Here is a 15,294-nt window from a genome sequence, read left to right on the forward strand (position 1 = left end):
TATTTTTTTTTTGCAAAAATGTATGTTTGTATTTCTGGGATCGTGGTCCAGGTATGTTCCTGTCTTGTTAGGGACCCAGAAAACAAACTGAAGGTTTCTGGCAGGGGATTAAGACACCCTCTAAAACGTTACATGTGCAGCTTGTCTTTCAAATTTGGTGCAATCAGGTGTGAATTCTTGAGTGGAGCTAGACAATGCTTTGGTTTTCTTAATGCCATGTAAAGCTGTAACAGTAAGTCTGCATCTTGTAGTTTCATGACAGGATTTGGGAATGAAATTGACAGGATTTGGGAATGAAATTGACAGGGTTTGGGAATGAAATTGACAGGGTTTGGGAATTAACTTGGAATAAAGGGGGAAAATGCTGGGTTTGTTTTACTACAGCTGTTTCTGCAGTGTGTTTTCCTTAAATACATCTAGGTTTTCTTCATAGTGACAGCCTTTTTTGGCACTGGAAACATAGCTTCCGTTAACAGGTAAATCTTATTCATTGATTTGAGAAACAGTAGGCTACAACAGTTCTTCCTACAGTTGGTATACTGAATATAAATTTGGTTAGCAAGATCAAGGCAGCAGAATTAAAGCAATATTCAGCAATAATAATAATAACTTACTTTTTCTGCTCTCTGTAACCTGTTCCCTAAAAGCCTGCACTGTTTGGTTACGGGGTCATCTCAATTTCTATTAGAAGCTATTGGCAGTATGAGTTGAGAAAGCTCGGCTGCTCATTAGCAGCATGACTCCCCAAAAGACACCAGCAGAGAAAAATTGTAGAGAAAGAAAAGTGTAAACAGTCCTTGCTAATTTAATATTTGAGCAAGAGGAGAGAAGGCTGGAAGCCTTGTTTAAAAATGTATATACACAGGAGTAACTAAATGGTACCTTTTTTTTAATGCAAAATGCCATTTTGAGGACATGTTGTAATGTCTTTTTCATGTTTCCCTAGTTTTGATCCTGCGTCTGTCTATTGTTTCTTAACTGTGTTCAGTCCCTTTATGATGGGAGGCTTGCTTGTGCTGAAGGTTAGTAATCCTACCTTAGTGAAATTTTCTCAAAGAGCTGTTTAATAAATGACATATCGTGTACACAGTTGTTACTTTGCAATTTACAAAAACATATATGTATTTGAGCTTCATTAGCCTTCTCAACCATGTGTGAAGCTTTCAGCCTTTGTATTGTTTCTAGAGATGGATTCTTCTGATTCTCAAAGGAGAGAAGCTAAATAGTATGGAAAGTATAATTTAACTGTATTAGATCAGTTTATTGCATTAAAATGGAAATTTTAAATGTTGAAAAGACTTCTAGATTATTTTTAAAATGGTAAGTTTTCCCTGTAGTATAATATCTACAGAAACATGGATGGAATATATATATTTTATTAGTTCCATCTATCTACATTACATTAAGTACAGTCTTTGAATGCTCTACTGATTAGGCTGTCATTTTCACAATGAGTGCTATTTTTAATATTTTTTCTAATATCTTAATGGTCTATTAGAGATTGGATTGCACTTCTGGTTTGCAGGCAAGGTGTGGGAGCTCTGTTCTGATACTTGAGAACAGGATCCGCCAGGGGCAGAGGCAAACAGGAAGGGAAACATGGAATTTATGGATTTCTTTTAAAATATGCAGTAGCTCCTGCCTCTGCATCTCTGCTGCTTCTGTCCTTAGGTATATGCACTTAGGTATATGATGTGTAATACTCCAGGACACAAGTCAGTGCAAACTTTCTGGATCCTAGGGAAGAGCTTTTTAGCCTCTAAGAGTTGTGATGTGCTTATACTTCTAACTTAAGAAGTGCAAGTCAACTTTAGAAGGAGCAAAAGACAATGTTAATGTTTCTAACTTTTTGGGGGGCTTTGTTTTGTTCTTAGTTTACTGAACTGCTTTCATTTGCTTTACTTGGCTTTGGAGGAGCAGTGTGATCTTTTTTTTTTTTTGCTGAATACATGCTATACTTTAATTTTGATTTTTATTTTTGTGTGTGTGTGAGGCTAAGATAGACCTATTACACTTCACTTGGAGCTCTGCAGCCTGTCACAGGATATTAGATCTGAATAGTTCTGTCTTCTAGCCTTGCTCTAGTATTTATCATCAGTGTTAAAATGGCTAAATGAAGTGAGGATCATTAATGTGTTTTAATTATAGTTTTCCATACTGCTTCATGGTTTATTTCACTGCAGTTCAGCTATGATGATGGAAGGGGTTTTCTATTCATTTACTAAACATGCTTCCTGCAGAATGGGTCTCTACTCTTTCTTGCCAATATTTTGTTTTTGTAACATACACATTTTGTGATAATTTCAGAAGAATGAAACTGTTTCCACAACCTGCCAGGTTGTTGTGTAAATACAGTTATAAACCAAAATGTTGTTTCTGTTTTAACAGGTTGTAATCCCATTTGTTCTGGTATCATGTGCTTTTGAAGCTGTTCAAGTCACAACACAGCTATCTTCTAAGAGGTACAGCAAGTGCTGTAGTTCTGCATTAGTAAGGGTTTCAAATCTATTTTGCAAGACTTCAAGATTGTCATATCTAAATTTAAAAGAAAAAAATCAGCCGATGGGTCATACTGTTACTTGTTATTACAGTTTGGTTTTCTTGTTCAGTGATTCTGCAAGCTCAGGAGTTCTTTTTGTGATAAATGGTTATAAATGGAGGTGTTGGCTCTGTCTGAAGCAATCAGATATTTAATATTCCTTCTTGACAATACACAGAAGGAGCATTGTTTTCTCCGTAATATAGAAAAATGAGCAGAATCTGAAGTCTGATTTTTGTTTCATATTGCAACTCTGCTTATAGTACAATATTTTAAAAATAATCCATTTATAAGGTAACCAATTCAGAACTGTGTAGCACTGACCTCACCACAAATAGCATTAAAAAAAAAAAAGTATGTATGCCCTTCTATGGCAGTTTAATGCTGCTCAGGTGTCCTCAATATTATATGTTTTTTGTGGTAGGGCTAGATGGCTGCCAGCCCTTTCTCCATCTCTGAAGACTTTTCAGAGTGAATGTGAGAAGGGTCCCCAGCCTCCGTTCATCATGTGGGATTACAGATGGTGCTGAGATGTAGGAGGTCCACCAGCTAATTTTGAATTTGTCACAGTGGGATCTTGTATGGGGCCAAGGGTCTCACTGGACAGCGGCAGGGGGACCGCAGTGACTTTATCCTGCGTATTGCTCAGCGAAGATGGAGGAAGCTGCCCTTGATCACTGTGGTGTCCTGTGCCTTTCTGTTTGTTTCCACCCTGCCTGTGCTCTGCCTGTTGTCTCCTTCTGCAGTTTCACCTGGTACTTAGAGGGGAATGGCAGCCTGAAACCCAACTTCTTGTGGAAGAGGCAGCACAAGGCTTGCCTTCCCACTTACTTTTCCTGCCTCAGCTGTGCATGCAGTGTGTTGGGGCAGACCCTTGACCCCCCAGGAAGGGAAGGGTATCTGTCTTCCTTACTAAGGTTAATACAGGAGCAGGGCTGCACTGAGGAACTGGCGTTGTTCAGAAAGTCAGCTAGCAATTCACATCTGTAGGGATCAGGCATCACAAAGGTCAGCATTTCCCAACTTCCGAATGCTTTGCAACACTGGAGATATTGCAAGCTTTTGTGTAATGTGCATGTGTGTGTGTGAGAGGGGAAATTGTGTATTTTTAAAGCATGGGACACAAGTACATCTTTGCAGGTTTATGAGGCTGTGGTTGTACCTCAGGCTGGGATTTTTGCTGGCTTCATTTAGCTGCTCAGGTAACAATAGCAGTGATACCGCCACAGCATCGGCTTGGGATCAAGACAGAAACCATAAGATGTGCCCAGGTTCCCTGGAGGGGTTGTGCTCTGATCATCAGCACATCCTGGAGTCTGTGCTGTACTCTCATTATTGCTCTTGCTGCCCCTGCTAGCTAAATTAAGCCATCACAGGGGGCAGTCGTGTTTTTGTAGTGTTATAAACATGCTCTGAAATTAGCGTTGTCCTTCCGTTGCGTTAGGCTTCCCGCAGTTCAGAAGGGCATAAAGCAGATTTTTGTTGTTCCGTCAAATTGCTCCCAAACTCCCTGTTTATAGATTAAAGAATTATTCTTTCTTTCTTTCTTTTTTTTTTTTTTTCTTTTTTCTGTTCATGGGGAGTATTCTGTCAGAATATGTTCTTATAACTTCCCTGTGAAAACAGCCCTCTGGCTGAGTGCTTCCTAGGCTTCCAAGATTGCAACATCTGATCTGAGCCATAGGTAAGGGGACAGATGCCTTTCAGTGAGCCTGAGACACAGTAGGTTTGTGGCATCCTGATTTACTAACAAAGCACATGCAGACTTTGGCAATACCAGAAACAACTTCTTATTTGAAGACATTGGTATGGGTGTCCTCCCAGAACAGGCTTGTGCAACACTGCTGCAGGACATTTTTTTCCCAAAAAAAGGCTTCATGGATTTACGGCGATAGTACTGATAAATTAACTGTATTATAGTTAAAGACTCCTCTGCTAATGGGTCAGTTCCTTGCTACATTGCTTCAGCATCATTAACTTAGAAACTAGTTTTAAGCAGTTATAGTAATTGCTTTCATGCAATTTAGGATTTACATAGTTTAATGAAAAGAAGAATAGGTTAATGGGGAAAAAAATAGCTCTACGTGCTCCCTTCTGGTTCATTTTATTGGCCGCAGTCTACTTTCCAGAGGTAAACTGCTGCCTGACAGACTCCAGTGAGTCTGCAAGCGTGCCACCAAAATGCTGCACCTTGTTGGAGCAGCTCACAGGTACCCAGGGCTCTGGAAGGGGGAGGCAAGCTCCTCATTCAGCAGGGATGGTTGTAGAGTAGGACTGATCAGCTCAGGTATCCGCCTGCGCAAAACAGTTTTGCTCACTCCTGAGTCCATCCCGAAGCCTCTAAATCAGCTTTCTTTGGCTTAGCTGGCACATGATTTCCCTGTGTAAGGGATGGACAGGCACTGTTTCTAACATGCTCTTGTTCTCTGCTAGTGACTCGTGTTAGGTTTCTCTGTTGCAAAATTGAAGCTGTTAATGTGAAATGTTATTTTCAAGTAGGGTGGGATTAAAAACACCAAACATTCTAGTCATATATTTTAACTGTTCTCTAATACATTGAAAAGTTGCTGAGCGATTGAAAGGCGACCACAAGAAATCACATCGTATTTTCTTTCCGGGGTAGAAGGGGAGTTAGTATGCTTTGCAACATCTGTGGCCGTGAAAGAAGGTTGATCTGTTGCTGTTTTATTTTTCTTTGCAGCCTTTTCCTCATTGTTCTTGTGATTTCAGACATCATGGCTTTGGTAAGTTGTTGCACGTTCTCTTCAAATGAGATAAAGCAGAGGGCTCTGCTAACTCCAGCTAGAGATCTGAATTTGCTTCAGACTTCAAAGTTTTTGCAACTAGGGCAGTAAATTGAAATCGTAGCATAATTTAGAAATAACACTCCTGCAATCACCGCTCTTTGAATTTCGTGTAATTAAAGTTTCCAAAGAAGCAATATACTTATAATAACAAGAGACAAAAATGAAGTAACAAGTCATTCTCAGTTTTTCATGTGCTTTCCAATCAAATTCTTAGGAAGAGTTTAAATGAGAGTATCAGTTTTAGCTGTGTGCTAGGTTTAGTTAATTTTTCAGGAATTTGAACCTTTTCCTCACACCTTCTCCCCCTTCCCACAAAAAAAAAAAAAGATTAAAAGGAAAAATGTGTTACCATTAAAATGGTTAGAATTATCAGCATCTGGGAGATCTGCAATACATGAAAAGGCACAGTGCCTTTTGTAATAAGCTGTTAGGAAATATATTGAGATAGATTGAATTACCTTGGTTCGTGGACACAAACAACCCAAATCTGAACAATAATAACCCAGTATAATTTTTACAGATTAAAGGTGTGTTTTCATTGTCTCCCTCTAACTGTATCAAGTAATATCAGTTGGTGCCTCTTAATATCATAAGTTCAACAGAAATCTTTAAAAGCATCAGGTAGAGCTGGTGTTCTCACTTTTATGTGTTGTTTTCATTTAGTCGCTTCGGAGTTAAGTATTCCAGATGTGATGTCATTGGGCATCATAATGTACAATGCAGTGTGATCTATGGATCTTACCTTATGGGAAAAACACCACAAGTACAAAACCAAATAATGACTAATTTGTCTGTAGAGTAAAAAATGGAGAAGGTATAGTTTTGTGTAATTCCAAACAAGTATTTTGACTAAACTAGTTTTTGATAACCTTCAGAGGAAAAGGATTAAAATATCAGTAAGCCACTCTCTTAGTGTTTCACTAATAAAATCAGTCCTATTTAGACCAAGACAAAAGAGGAATGGGGGTGTGTACAGATACATAGCAAGCCCCAGTATTTTGTATCTCACATGTTCTCGTATTTTGACTTAATGATTTAAAAAAAATTAGCAAATATGTACTTGGTGTAGAAAACAAAACAAGACCAAAAAGGTTTGATATGTAGGAGCTTTGTGTACATCAAGAAATGAGAAAGCTAGCAGGAAAAAAAATGAAACAACGCTGGTTTTCTTGTCTTCCGAAGTATTTAATGTGGCCGTCAGCTATAATTCACTGATAAATAATTGTCTTCCCCTGACTTTATTGCCTTTTTGCAAATGGGGAACTGCCAGACTTGCACTAATAAATTTGTGGCAGAATTCCAGGTAAACAATATGTAGTCTCCTTTTTGACATTAGGCATTACTTGGGATCCCATTATTTTGGGCAATAAGGTGAACTGTATTTTCTTATTGAAAAGGTTCTCTGCTGGTAATCTCTGCTTCGTGCAACCAGAAACAGAACTCAGTCTATCTTTAGCTGTTTGTGTTTGATGCCATGTTAAGTCTATCTCTGGCTCCTAGAGTATTCTTTACTTTTGTCCAAATGAGCATTCCTGGAAAGGTCTTGCCCTTGTTCTACTTGAATTAGAGACTTGGAGTAAACAACCTGAAAATGTTCATTTTAATTTTAGGTTTCAAATTGTGCAATGATGATATACTAATAAAACTTGTTGTTTTTTTTTTTCCTAGCACTTTTTCTTTTTGGTTAAAGATTATGGAAGCTGGCTCGAAATAGGAACAAGGTACAGTATTTTTTTTGCCTCCATTGCATTTTAAGAAGGCTCATAGGTTAATATTGTTGTTTATCTACTCAGAACTCTTGTAATTTTTTCCAATTACTCTCCTTAATCAAATGCTTCGGTGATGTTCCCCATACTTAAAACACATATGAATACATATGTGCACACGTACACCCCAACACATGCATAGATATATCCAGAGCTAAAATTACATCTTAAAATCTGTGCCAAAGCAACGTGGAGTAAGTAATTAATCTTGCATGACAAGAAATCCTGTTATTTTTAAAGAACAGTAATTACCCAAAAATATCTTAATTACTGATTTACATTGTAATTAGTTTTAATTACTGTTAAAATAATAATTTATCAAAGCTGTTAATTGTCATGAATCTAGTTAAATTTCCATATAAGATCCCCTGTGAATTCATGAACATTGTGCAAGTATGTTGGTGGGTACCAATACCCATGCATTTATCCTACCTGCAGTTGGGGGAGAATAAATCTGTGGCATTTAAGATACAAATCACAATTTCAGCGAGTGAATTTGTTTTGCATTGTGAGTCCTACAGCATACATCGTTGAGTAGGTTTTCAACTGTGCATTCTTATTTGTGAGTGGCCCAGAAACAGCAAATCCAAGAAATGCACGTTTCAGACTTACCTTCCCTGAGTTGTGGGAGTAGGTAGTATTCTGTAATAAGCTTAGTAGGGAATGTGGTGTTAATAATCCAGCCAATCTGGTCACTTGAAACTGTTATTTAAACAAAAGTTGAATAGTGACCCGTTGTTAATACTCTGTTTAGTCTACATTTACCCTCTGCTTTGCTGAGCCCTGCACTTCTTTGGGTGCATGCATGCATATATACACACACATTCTGCCTGTTTTCTTTTGGAGGCTGAAACTCCTGCCTACAGCTGTTGAAGGTTCCTAATGGGAGGAGATCGAGTTAGATCAAATAATGGAAACACTGCTTTAACATCACAGTTCCTTGTTGCTGTCAGGTTATGGTAGGTCAGATGGCCTCATCCTTTGGTTTGAATTCCTCTGTAGGTTAATAAGGATTTTAAAGACCTCTAAAGTGGTCTGTTCAGCTGGGCAAGAAGCTTTCTAACTGGGAGTTAGCGAGCAAGAACAAAAATTGCCACAAGTAACCCAAACCTTTGTTTCTCATGTACAGTCTTCACAGCACAGTGATTTACAGCTGGGATAGGTTGTTGGATCTATTTCAGCTGGAGGTAGGCTTTGTTCCAAAGAGCTTGGGGGAGCCTGTTATATACAAATGCAATTCTGCCTCTCATGTGTGTTTTGAACACTGAAGAAGGCATTGAAGAAGTCCTTTTTCAAAGTAATTTGTGATTAATTTTATACATGTCAATGCGTAACGCTCAGGCAGTGTTAAATTTGTCATTACTTCACCTTTGAATGCTTGACTTTACAACCTACATTATTTTATTGCAGTTTCTTTACGTATGTTGTGTGTATATATATGTGTGTGTGTGTGCATGCACATAAGATAAAACTGACTGGGCTGTGTAAGAAAAGAGGTGAAGCTGGAGGGAGAACTGAAGCAGTCCTCTTACCTAGAGTGAACAATCTTTTGACCCCCTGATCCTGAGCAGATTTTTCAACGTGCAGTCCTCAAGCTTGGCAGAATGAGCAGGCAATGGCACAAGATTTTTTTGTTTATTCCTGAAAGATGAGATTCGTGGGGTTTTGGGCAGTTCCCAAAACTGGTGGGAGAGAGATACTAATGTGCCTCTTTCCTGTCCTTTTGTTACAGACGCTGTGACAGCTCTGTAGCATTCCTGTTGCAGTGTTGTCTGTTGTTGCTTTGACAGCAAGGTCTGAAAATATCCTCTCTCAGCTGACATTTTAGGTGTTGCCAAAATTTTCCTGAGAAGACTGAGTCAGTTAAGGAAATGATGGTTGGTTTGTTTCCAACCATTTGTATCTCAACAAAACCTGTGCAGAATTTAATGGAACAAAGAATAGGAGCGCCCTTAGGACCAGCTGCTGTCTTTTTGTGTATGTGTGGTAGTGATAGGAAGTAGTTTGAGGAGGATACAATTTTCTGGTTCATTTTATATTACTAGTTACAAGATCACTGAAATGAAACTGGAAAAGCAGCAATTTAGTTGCCTAGTGAAAAACGAGAGGTTCATTCCTTTGAAGTCCTCTGAAGTGGTGTATATCCTGCATTTGGAAAGTTTCTGATGTATATTTCCATTCTTTCATCCTTTTTTGTGGTGATAGATTTCTCTGGATTTTCTAATTACCACACCTTGAAATTTTTGAATGTTCTCTCACTAAGAATATGAAAGTTGAGTAGGAAATGCTCATTAGGCAACAGCTGGGGTTTTCAATACCAGTGCTCAGTACTTTCAAATGTAAGGTCCCTTGAGGAAAAATATGACTTTCATCGCTATTTTATGGTGGTATTGTTTCCTAGTGGATCTCTCGCATCATTCAGAAGTAGCGTTTGTTTGCCTGACTGATGTATTTCCATTTTTTTATTTCACCCCTGACTCCTGCCTCTTACATCTCAGTCTACCATGCCTCAAAGCTGCCGTAACAACATGTCTGTATTCTTCTGGTTGAATACACCGTACCACTTAAGTATTGTCTCTGAATGTAAAGAGATTTTTACTTTTCCCTCTCTTCCAGTTCATTAATGAAGTGCCGAGAAACAACACACCCAACATAAAGTCCTGTAGTATCACATTCAGCAAATTATCAACCCACCATTGATTACCTCCTCTCAGGAAATTACAAATTAGCGTGATTATTTATGGCTGAAAGTTTTGATGCCCCGTTGGTTAATGGTGCTACCAAAATCAGCAGGAACTTATTTTTCAGAGGGTGTTTGCTTTTCATTGTTTTGATATAAGAACAAGGTATAATCTTTCAGTGAATATTGAATTCATAGTGTTGTCTTATGCAAGCTTCTGAGGTCTGCTAACCTTACCCTGTACGTATATATCTCGAGGTGACCCTGAGTTGTATCATATGCTGTAGAAGAACCCGCCATTACATTTCGTAGATACACTAATGCAGTATTCACAGTATGTCTGATTTATCAGTGTGTAGTACCTGGTCATGAGAAGTTTGTTCTGACAGGTTCTTTTATTTTTGAAGAACAGATGAATAGAATAGATAGCTTTTCAACTTCTTTGTCACTAAAATATATTTCTCTATGGCTTAAAAGCTATGTTTTATCTATCTATCTATAAAAATGGAGATATATAGCCTTTAAAACCTACTATAGCTGTATAGTACGTGCGGTTTGTAAATAGCTGTATAAACAGATGGTCAAGACAGAACCCTGAAACTTCTTTATATGACAGTATTATATAGTTTTATCCAGACACACACTGTACTACTTGCTCTCTTTTTATAACAGTTGCTAGAAGATATAAAGATAGATACAGTCTGAACTGTTCTTCTGCAGTTTCAAAGTTCAGAGGAGATAGATAAAGCATAGATCAAGGGTTTAGGTTTTCATCTGATAGAAACAGTTTTAGTTTGGGGATGGTGGTGTTCTAGGGCTGTTAATTAAAACAAGGGTCTTGTGTCTAGGAGGAAAATGGTGTTTATCAACAATCTCTAAAGCAGGATCTAGAACAATGTGCTTTGTGATTTGCTTCAGATGAAATGGAGAGAGAGATGGTGAAGGATTCTGGCTGAAAATACAGGAGGCTTAAAATTCAAAACCTGTGTCTGGTCTCTGAAGTATTTCTTGGTTGTTGCTGTTTGTTTTGTTTGTTTGTTTGTTTGTTTTTTCCCAAGCACACAGAAAGCAGCATGTCCTGTAGAGATAAGGTCTTTAAACACTTCTGGAAAGAGCTCTTCCAAGTACTTGCATGAGTTACTTTATTCTATTTGTTTTAGTTCAGTCTCTGTTTTTTAATTGCTAAGGTAACTTGCTCAATCTTCCTGCCTTCCCAGTTTCCAGTCAGGTCTGCCATCTTAGCAGTTAGCCTGGCTTGAGAGACCAGGCACAGTTTGGGGCAGGATCAGTTTTTCTTGTTCTCTAGTTATGTTTGATTCCTCTTTTCTTGTTTTAGTACTTCTCCTTGATATCCACTGTCCCAAACAAAACCACGAGAGAGTAGTACCTCGTATGTTCTCCTTCTGGTTACTTGTGACCAAAATGGGTGTTGCCCTGATTCAGATTTTTCCTAGCACTAGCCTTGCCTCTTAACCTTGATCCACAGGTGGGGCAAACACCTTTCTGTTGAGTGGTGCTGCCTTACCTTAGTTTGTCCGTGTTCCCCTACACCAGCTACCTCTTCTCTTACCATTACCTGTCCCTGCCCATCTTGTCCTCCATACTCGTTGCCCCCACTGTAGGCTCACTGTGCCCCACCGTGCTCGGTGCCTTCCCTTCTTCTGCAGGGGTCTGACTTGCCTGGAGCCTGCAATCTCACTCCTTTGTCTTGTTAGCTCAGCTTTGACTTGCGATGGAGGAACCTTGTTCTGAGAATTCCCTGCTTCTCTGTAACTACAGATCCAGCCAAGGGTGTAGTTCTGGGTTGTGCAGGAATCAAGAGCTTTTTCCACTGCTGTTGTGGCACATACCTGTAAGAGTCTCGCTTTGTTTGTTTGTTTAATTACAGCATTACCCCAGCCTGAGAACTAATTTACCAAGCAGAGCTGCCTGCAGGCACTGCAGTACCAGTTGCTGATAGCCCCAGAGATGCTGGCTGTTTGCAATTATGTGACAAATAGACTGAAATTGCTTTTAATTGTGCTCTGTGGCACAATATATATTTTCTTTACTCTGAACATCAGATATTTTAATAAAGGAGCATAGCCATTCAGCCTTATGCAGTATAGCAAGAGAAAAATGTGTGCAGCGCTCTCTTCTTTATAAAAGCATGAAGAATCTAATTCCCAGACCGACAGGTGGCTAAGCAGAGTTTGCAGAGGCTTTTTTTCTTTGAAAAAGCCCCTCCCTGTTCCCCCAAATAATGGATGAGCACCCGCATCTGGTAAAGCTTCTTTCAGGACAGAGGGCAAGTCAGATGTCTGCTGAAGCACCATGCTGATGGCAGCAAGTCTTCAAGCAAGCCTCAGATGACTGTCTCTGTCAGGGTGTCTGTAAGAGGAAAGGTAGGGTCCTCATTTGACTTCTCATTTTCAGATTTTGCATTTTCAAGCTTTCTTTTAGAGCTGGAGTAAAAGTATTGCTGCTACTGTACATGAGAAACAACAATTCTGGTGCCAAGTGAGTGGGAAGGCTGAGGTGTTTCCAGTAATACGTGAGACATTAAGCCACGCAGCTGTTCATCAGGGTGGCTGTTCTCTTAATAGCTATGCAAACTGCTGTACCTGGGGTGCTCGTACAAGGACACGTTACACCACGAAAACAACTGCGGCTAGGGTTTGACTTTGGCAGCGTTACGTCCTTTCCCACAGAGCACTGAAACTCGGACAGAGTCTGTAACACACCCAGGTGGACTTCCAAGGGCTGCTCTTGAGGGAGTTGCATAATCTTTGTATCATAAATTCACTGCGGGCCACGAAGTCCGAAGTGCACCGACCAGATGAAAGTGTGCTTTGTGCCTGGTTTCATGCTCTCGTTGTGCGGATTTTTACGTTCCCCACAGAAACAGAGCAGGAGACTGGCTCTGGTAGCTGTGCTGCTCTGCTTAGCTCACGCTAGAGAGGGAGATACTAGTAGGAAAGGGACGTAGGAAATATGTCTCCTGTCTGATAAATTAAACCTTCGTTTGTTCACAGTAGGGAACGTTTTCGGTTACACTGCACACAGGTGGGAGTTACGCAGAAGCAAGCTGCAGGATGTTGGGGTGGGTTATGCTTGCTGAGGCGGGAGCCCATTCGCACCGGTGGATTTTTGTAAATGATTCCTTAAATGTATGTCTTTTGAGCAAGGTATTTGTGAGAAGGTTATAATCAGCCTCAATGGAAACAGAAAAATCTTGTAGCGTGAGTCAGGTCCCTCTCAGTGCTCTCCACCCATTTTGTTCAGATGGGTTCCTTCGGTTGCTTGCATCCTGGCTGTGGGAGAGCTCCTGCTCATTAGTGAACTTTTGGATGACTTTTATTCTCTCACAGTGGTTAGTGGCCAAGCTTTGTTAAGAGCCAGCGCTTCTACGCTTCGCAGAACTAAATTACGGCGTGCCAGTGCCAAGATTGTCACAATCTCGGGGTCGTGAGGATTGATAGCATCAGTTACGAGCTTTACTGCTCTTCCGTGGCTAAACTGTCAAACAGAATGGGTCCTCAGGCAGAAATTCCAGATCATTAAACCTGCAAGTACTCCTTGCAATCCTTTTTTTCTAAATAAACTCAGGCTTCATCAAGCCTGAAGTTACCCCACGCGTCCTAAGGAGCCATCTGCTTTGAAATAGCGGAGATGGGGTTCATCGGGAGATACGAACACCTCTTGTGTCAGAATGTCAGTGTCTTCAATAGTCCTGGGGAAAAAAACAACAAAAAATAATAAAAAAAACAGCTGCACTGGTGACTCGGGATGCTGTGATGCAAACGAGTGCAGCAGTGTTTCATCTGAAACGCTAGGCTGAAATGTCGTGATTTAGAAAAATACTAATTTCTTAGTGGTTACATTAACAACCAGCATGATTCAGACACTGAATGCAGGATGCTGAATCTCCCAGGTCAAATCTCAGTCTGAACCAATAGCTGTCTGTACTGCTGGTGAGCATCAGATACTTGAGGAAGTAATGTGCGAGTTTGAGCAAGTGGAGAACAATCTGTGTGTGTGCTAAGCTTTTATTTATTAGTGACTTGAGGTCTTCCTAACCCAGAAGTTGCATCTTTGTATCATGTCTATTAGCCACTCTTGAACTGATTTGCTTAATCTCTTTGAATCCATGTGTTACCACAGCAGTGAAATCTATGATTTCTAGAAACATTGAAAAAAAGTGTGTTTTCTTAAAGCAGCTTATCACTGGAGAAGTGCTTTCTCTAGAAAATTGCAGCTTGACTGACCTAAATATCTCAGTTGTCTTATTATAAAGAAATGTCTACTTCTGGGCAAGGTCTCCCTAAATTCTGCTTGATCAGTCCATAGCAAACTGCTTACAGTGGTTTGTTGCATACATTGAATTATCCACTTGAATGAAGAAATACATATTTTTTATATGCATGTGTGTAAACCCAGTGCTTCTTATTCACTTGGTACACATTCAGTTGTGTTTTCTGTTGTCCCCACCTTTTTTGGTTTGCAACAGACCTGACTTTGTTTTTTTTACTTGATAGTGCTGCTGTAATCGTCTTCCTGGAGTAACATAAGTAAAGTAGGTCTAGTTTAAAAAAAATAATCAGATAAGTCAATTTTTTCTACTCCACAAACTTGCATTTCTCTGTTTTTGTCTGTCTCGTCCTTGCAGCATTAGCCACTACGTGCTGGTGATGTCGCTGACCATATTTATGATGCTGATGAACGGACTGGCCCAGTTGCTAACTACAAAGAGACTTGAACTTTCCAGAAGGACTAAGCACCATGCCACGTGATGAAGCGATAAATGTTCCTGCCCTTCTGCCCACCCTCCAGCTTCCTTTGAACCAACCTCCATTTCTGGAATATAAATATAAATTAACAGACTTCAGTGCCAAAATCCCATCCAGGGATCAGAGGGCGCTGCTGCTGCAGATTAAATGCTGTGACTGATATTTGCATTTGGAGGTTGCCGTTTAGACATCATGGGGCCAAAACAGCCTTAGCTCTATTCTCCAACTGTACGTATTTCTTGAAAATAAAATAAAACGCAGCAGGTAAGTCCTGTTTAAAGATACAGGAAACCTTTGGTGTTTTTTTTTTTTTTGGCTGCTGTAATTTACTTGCCAGCTGTTTGTCTCACATGCATACTCTCATTAGGAGTCTGCAAAGTCATAGCTTCATTTCATTTCTCACGTAAGTATCTCACAGACAAAAGCATAAATCAAATCAGTCTGGGCAGATCACTGATTTATATGTTGCCAATGTGGCATATGCATTTGAGTATCTCTGGAACTGGCTACACTTTTTGCAAGCCGTGTAAACATGAGGCAGACTGTGTGAGGCAGGTTAAGACTGGTACGCTGCGAGGCTGTTGCTGTAAGACAATAGCTTTTAGCTAACCTCGGTGCAATCTGCGGCCTCTGACCATGCTCCCTGCTGCCTCCTCTGCCAGTGCTTGGGCGGGCTGAGCAGTAAGCCAAATGAAGTAATTGATCCAAATGGAAATGAACCTGATTAAAGAAC

The 15,294-nt window shown here is 39.9% G+C and overlaps 1 protein-coding gene across 3 annotated transcripts in view; it reads left to right on the plus strand.

Annotated features, from left to right (window-relative positions):
• The window catches only part of PIGN (phosphatidylinositol glycan anchor biosynthesis class N), a 111,587-nt gene extending 96,735 nt beyond the window's left edge, over window positions 1-14,852 (plus strand). For all 3 annotated transcript variants that reach the window (XM_083823533.1, XM_083823531.1, XM_083823532.1), the window contains exons 24-29: window positions 421-476; window positions 947-1,022; window positions 2,389-2,462; window positions 5,241-5,283; window positions 7,015-7,067; window positions 14,441-14,852. In XM_083823533.1, coding sequence (XP_083679659.1) covers window positions 421-476; window positions 947-1,022; window positions 2,389-2,462; window positions 5,241-5,283; window positions 7,015-7,067; window positions 14,441-14,564 — 426 coding nt within the window. In that variant the 3' untranslated portion in view covers window positions 14,565-14,852. The remainder of the gene's footprint in view (window positions 1-420; window positions 477-946; window positions 1,023-2,388; window positions 2,463-5,240; window positions 5,284-7,014; window positions 7,068-14,440) is intronic.
• Window positions 14,853-15,294: the final 442 nt, after the last annotated feature.

The sequence above is a fragment of the Anser anser genome, assembly GCF_964211835.1.
Source record: "Anser anser genome assembly, chromosome: 2".
Classification (NCBI taxonomy): Eukaryota; Metazoa; Chordata; class Aves; order Anseriformes; family Anatidae; genus Anser; species Anser anser.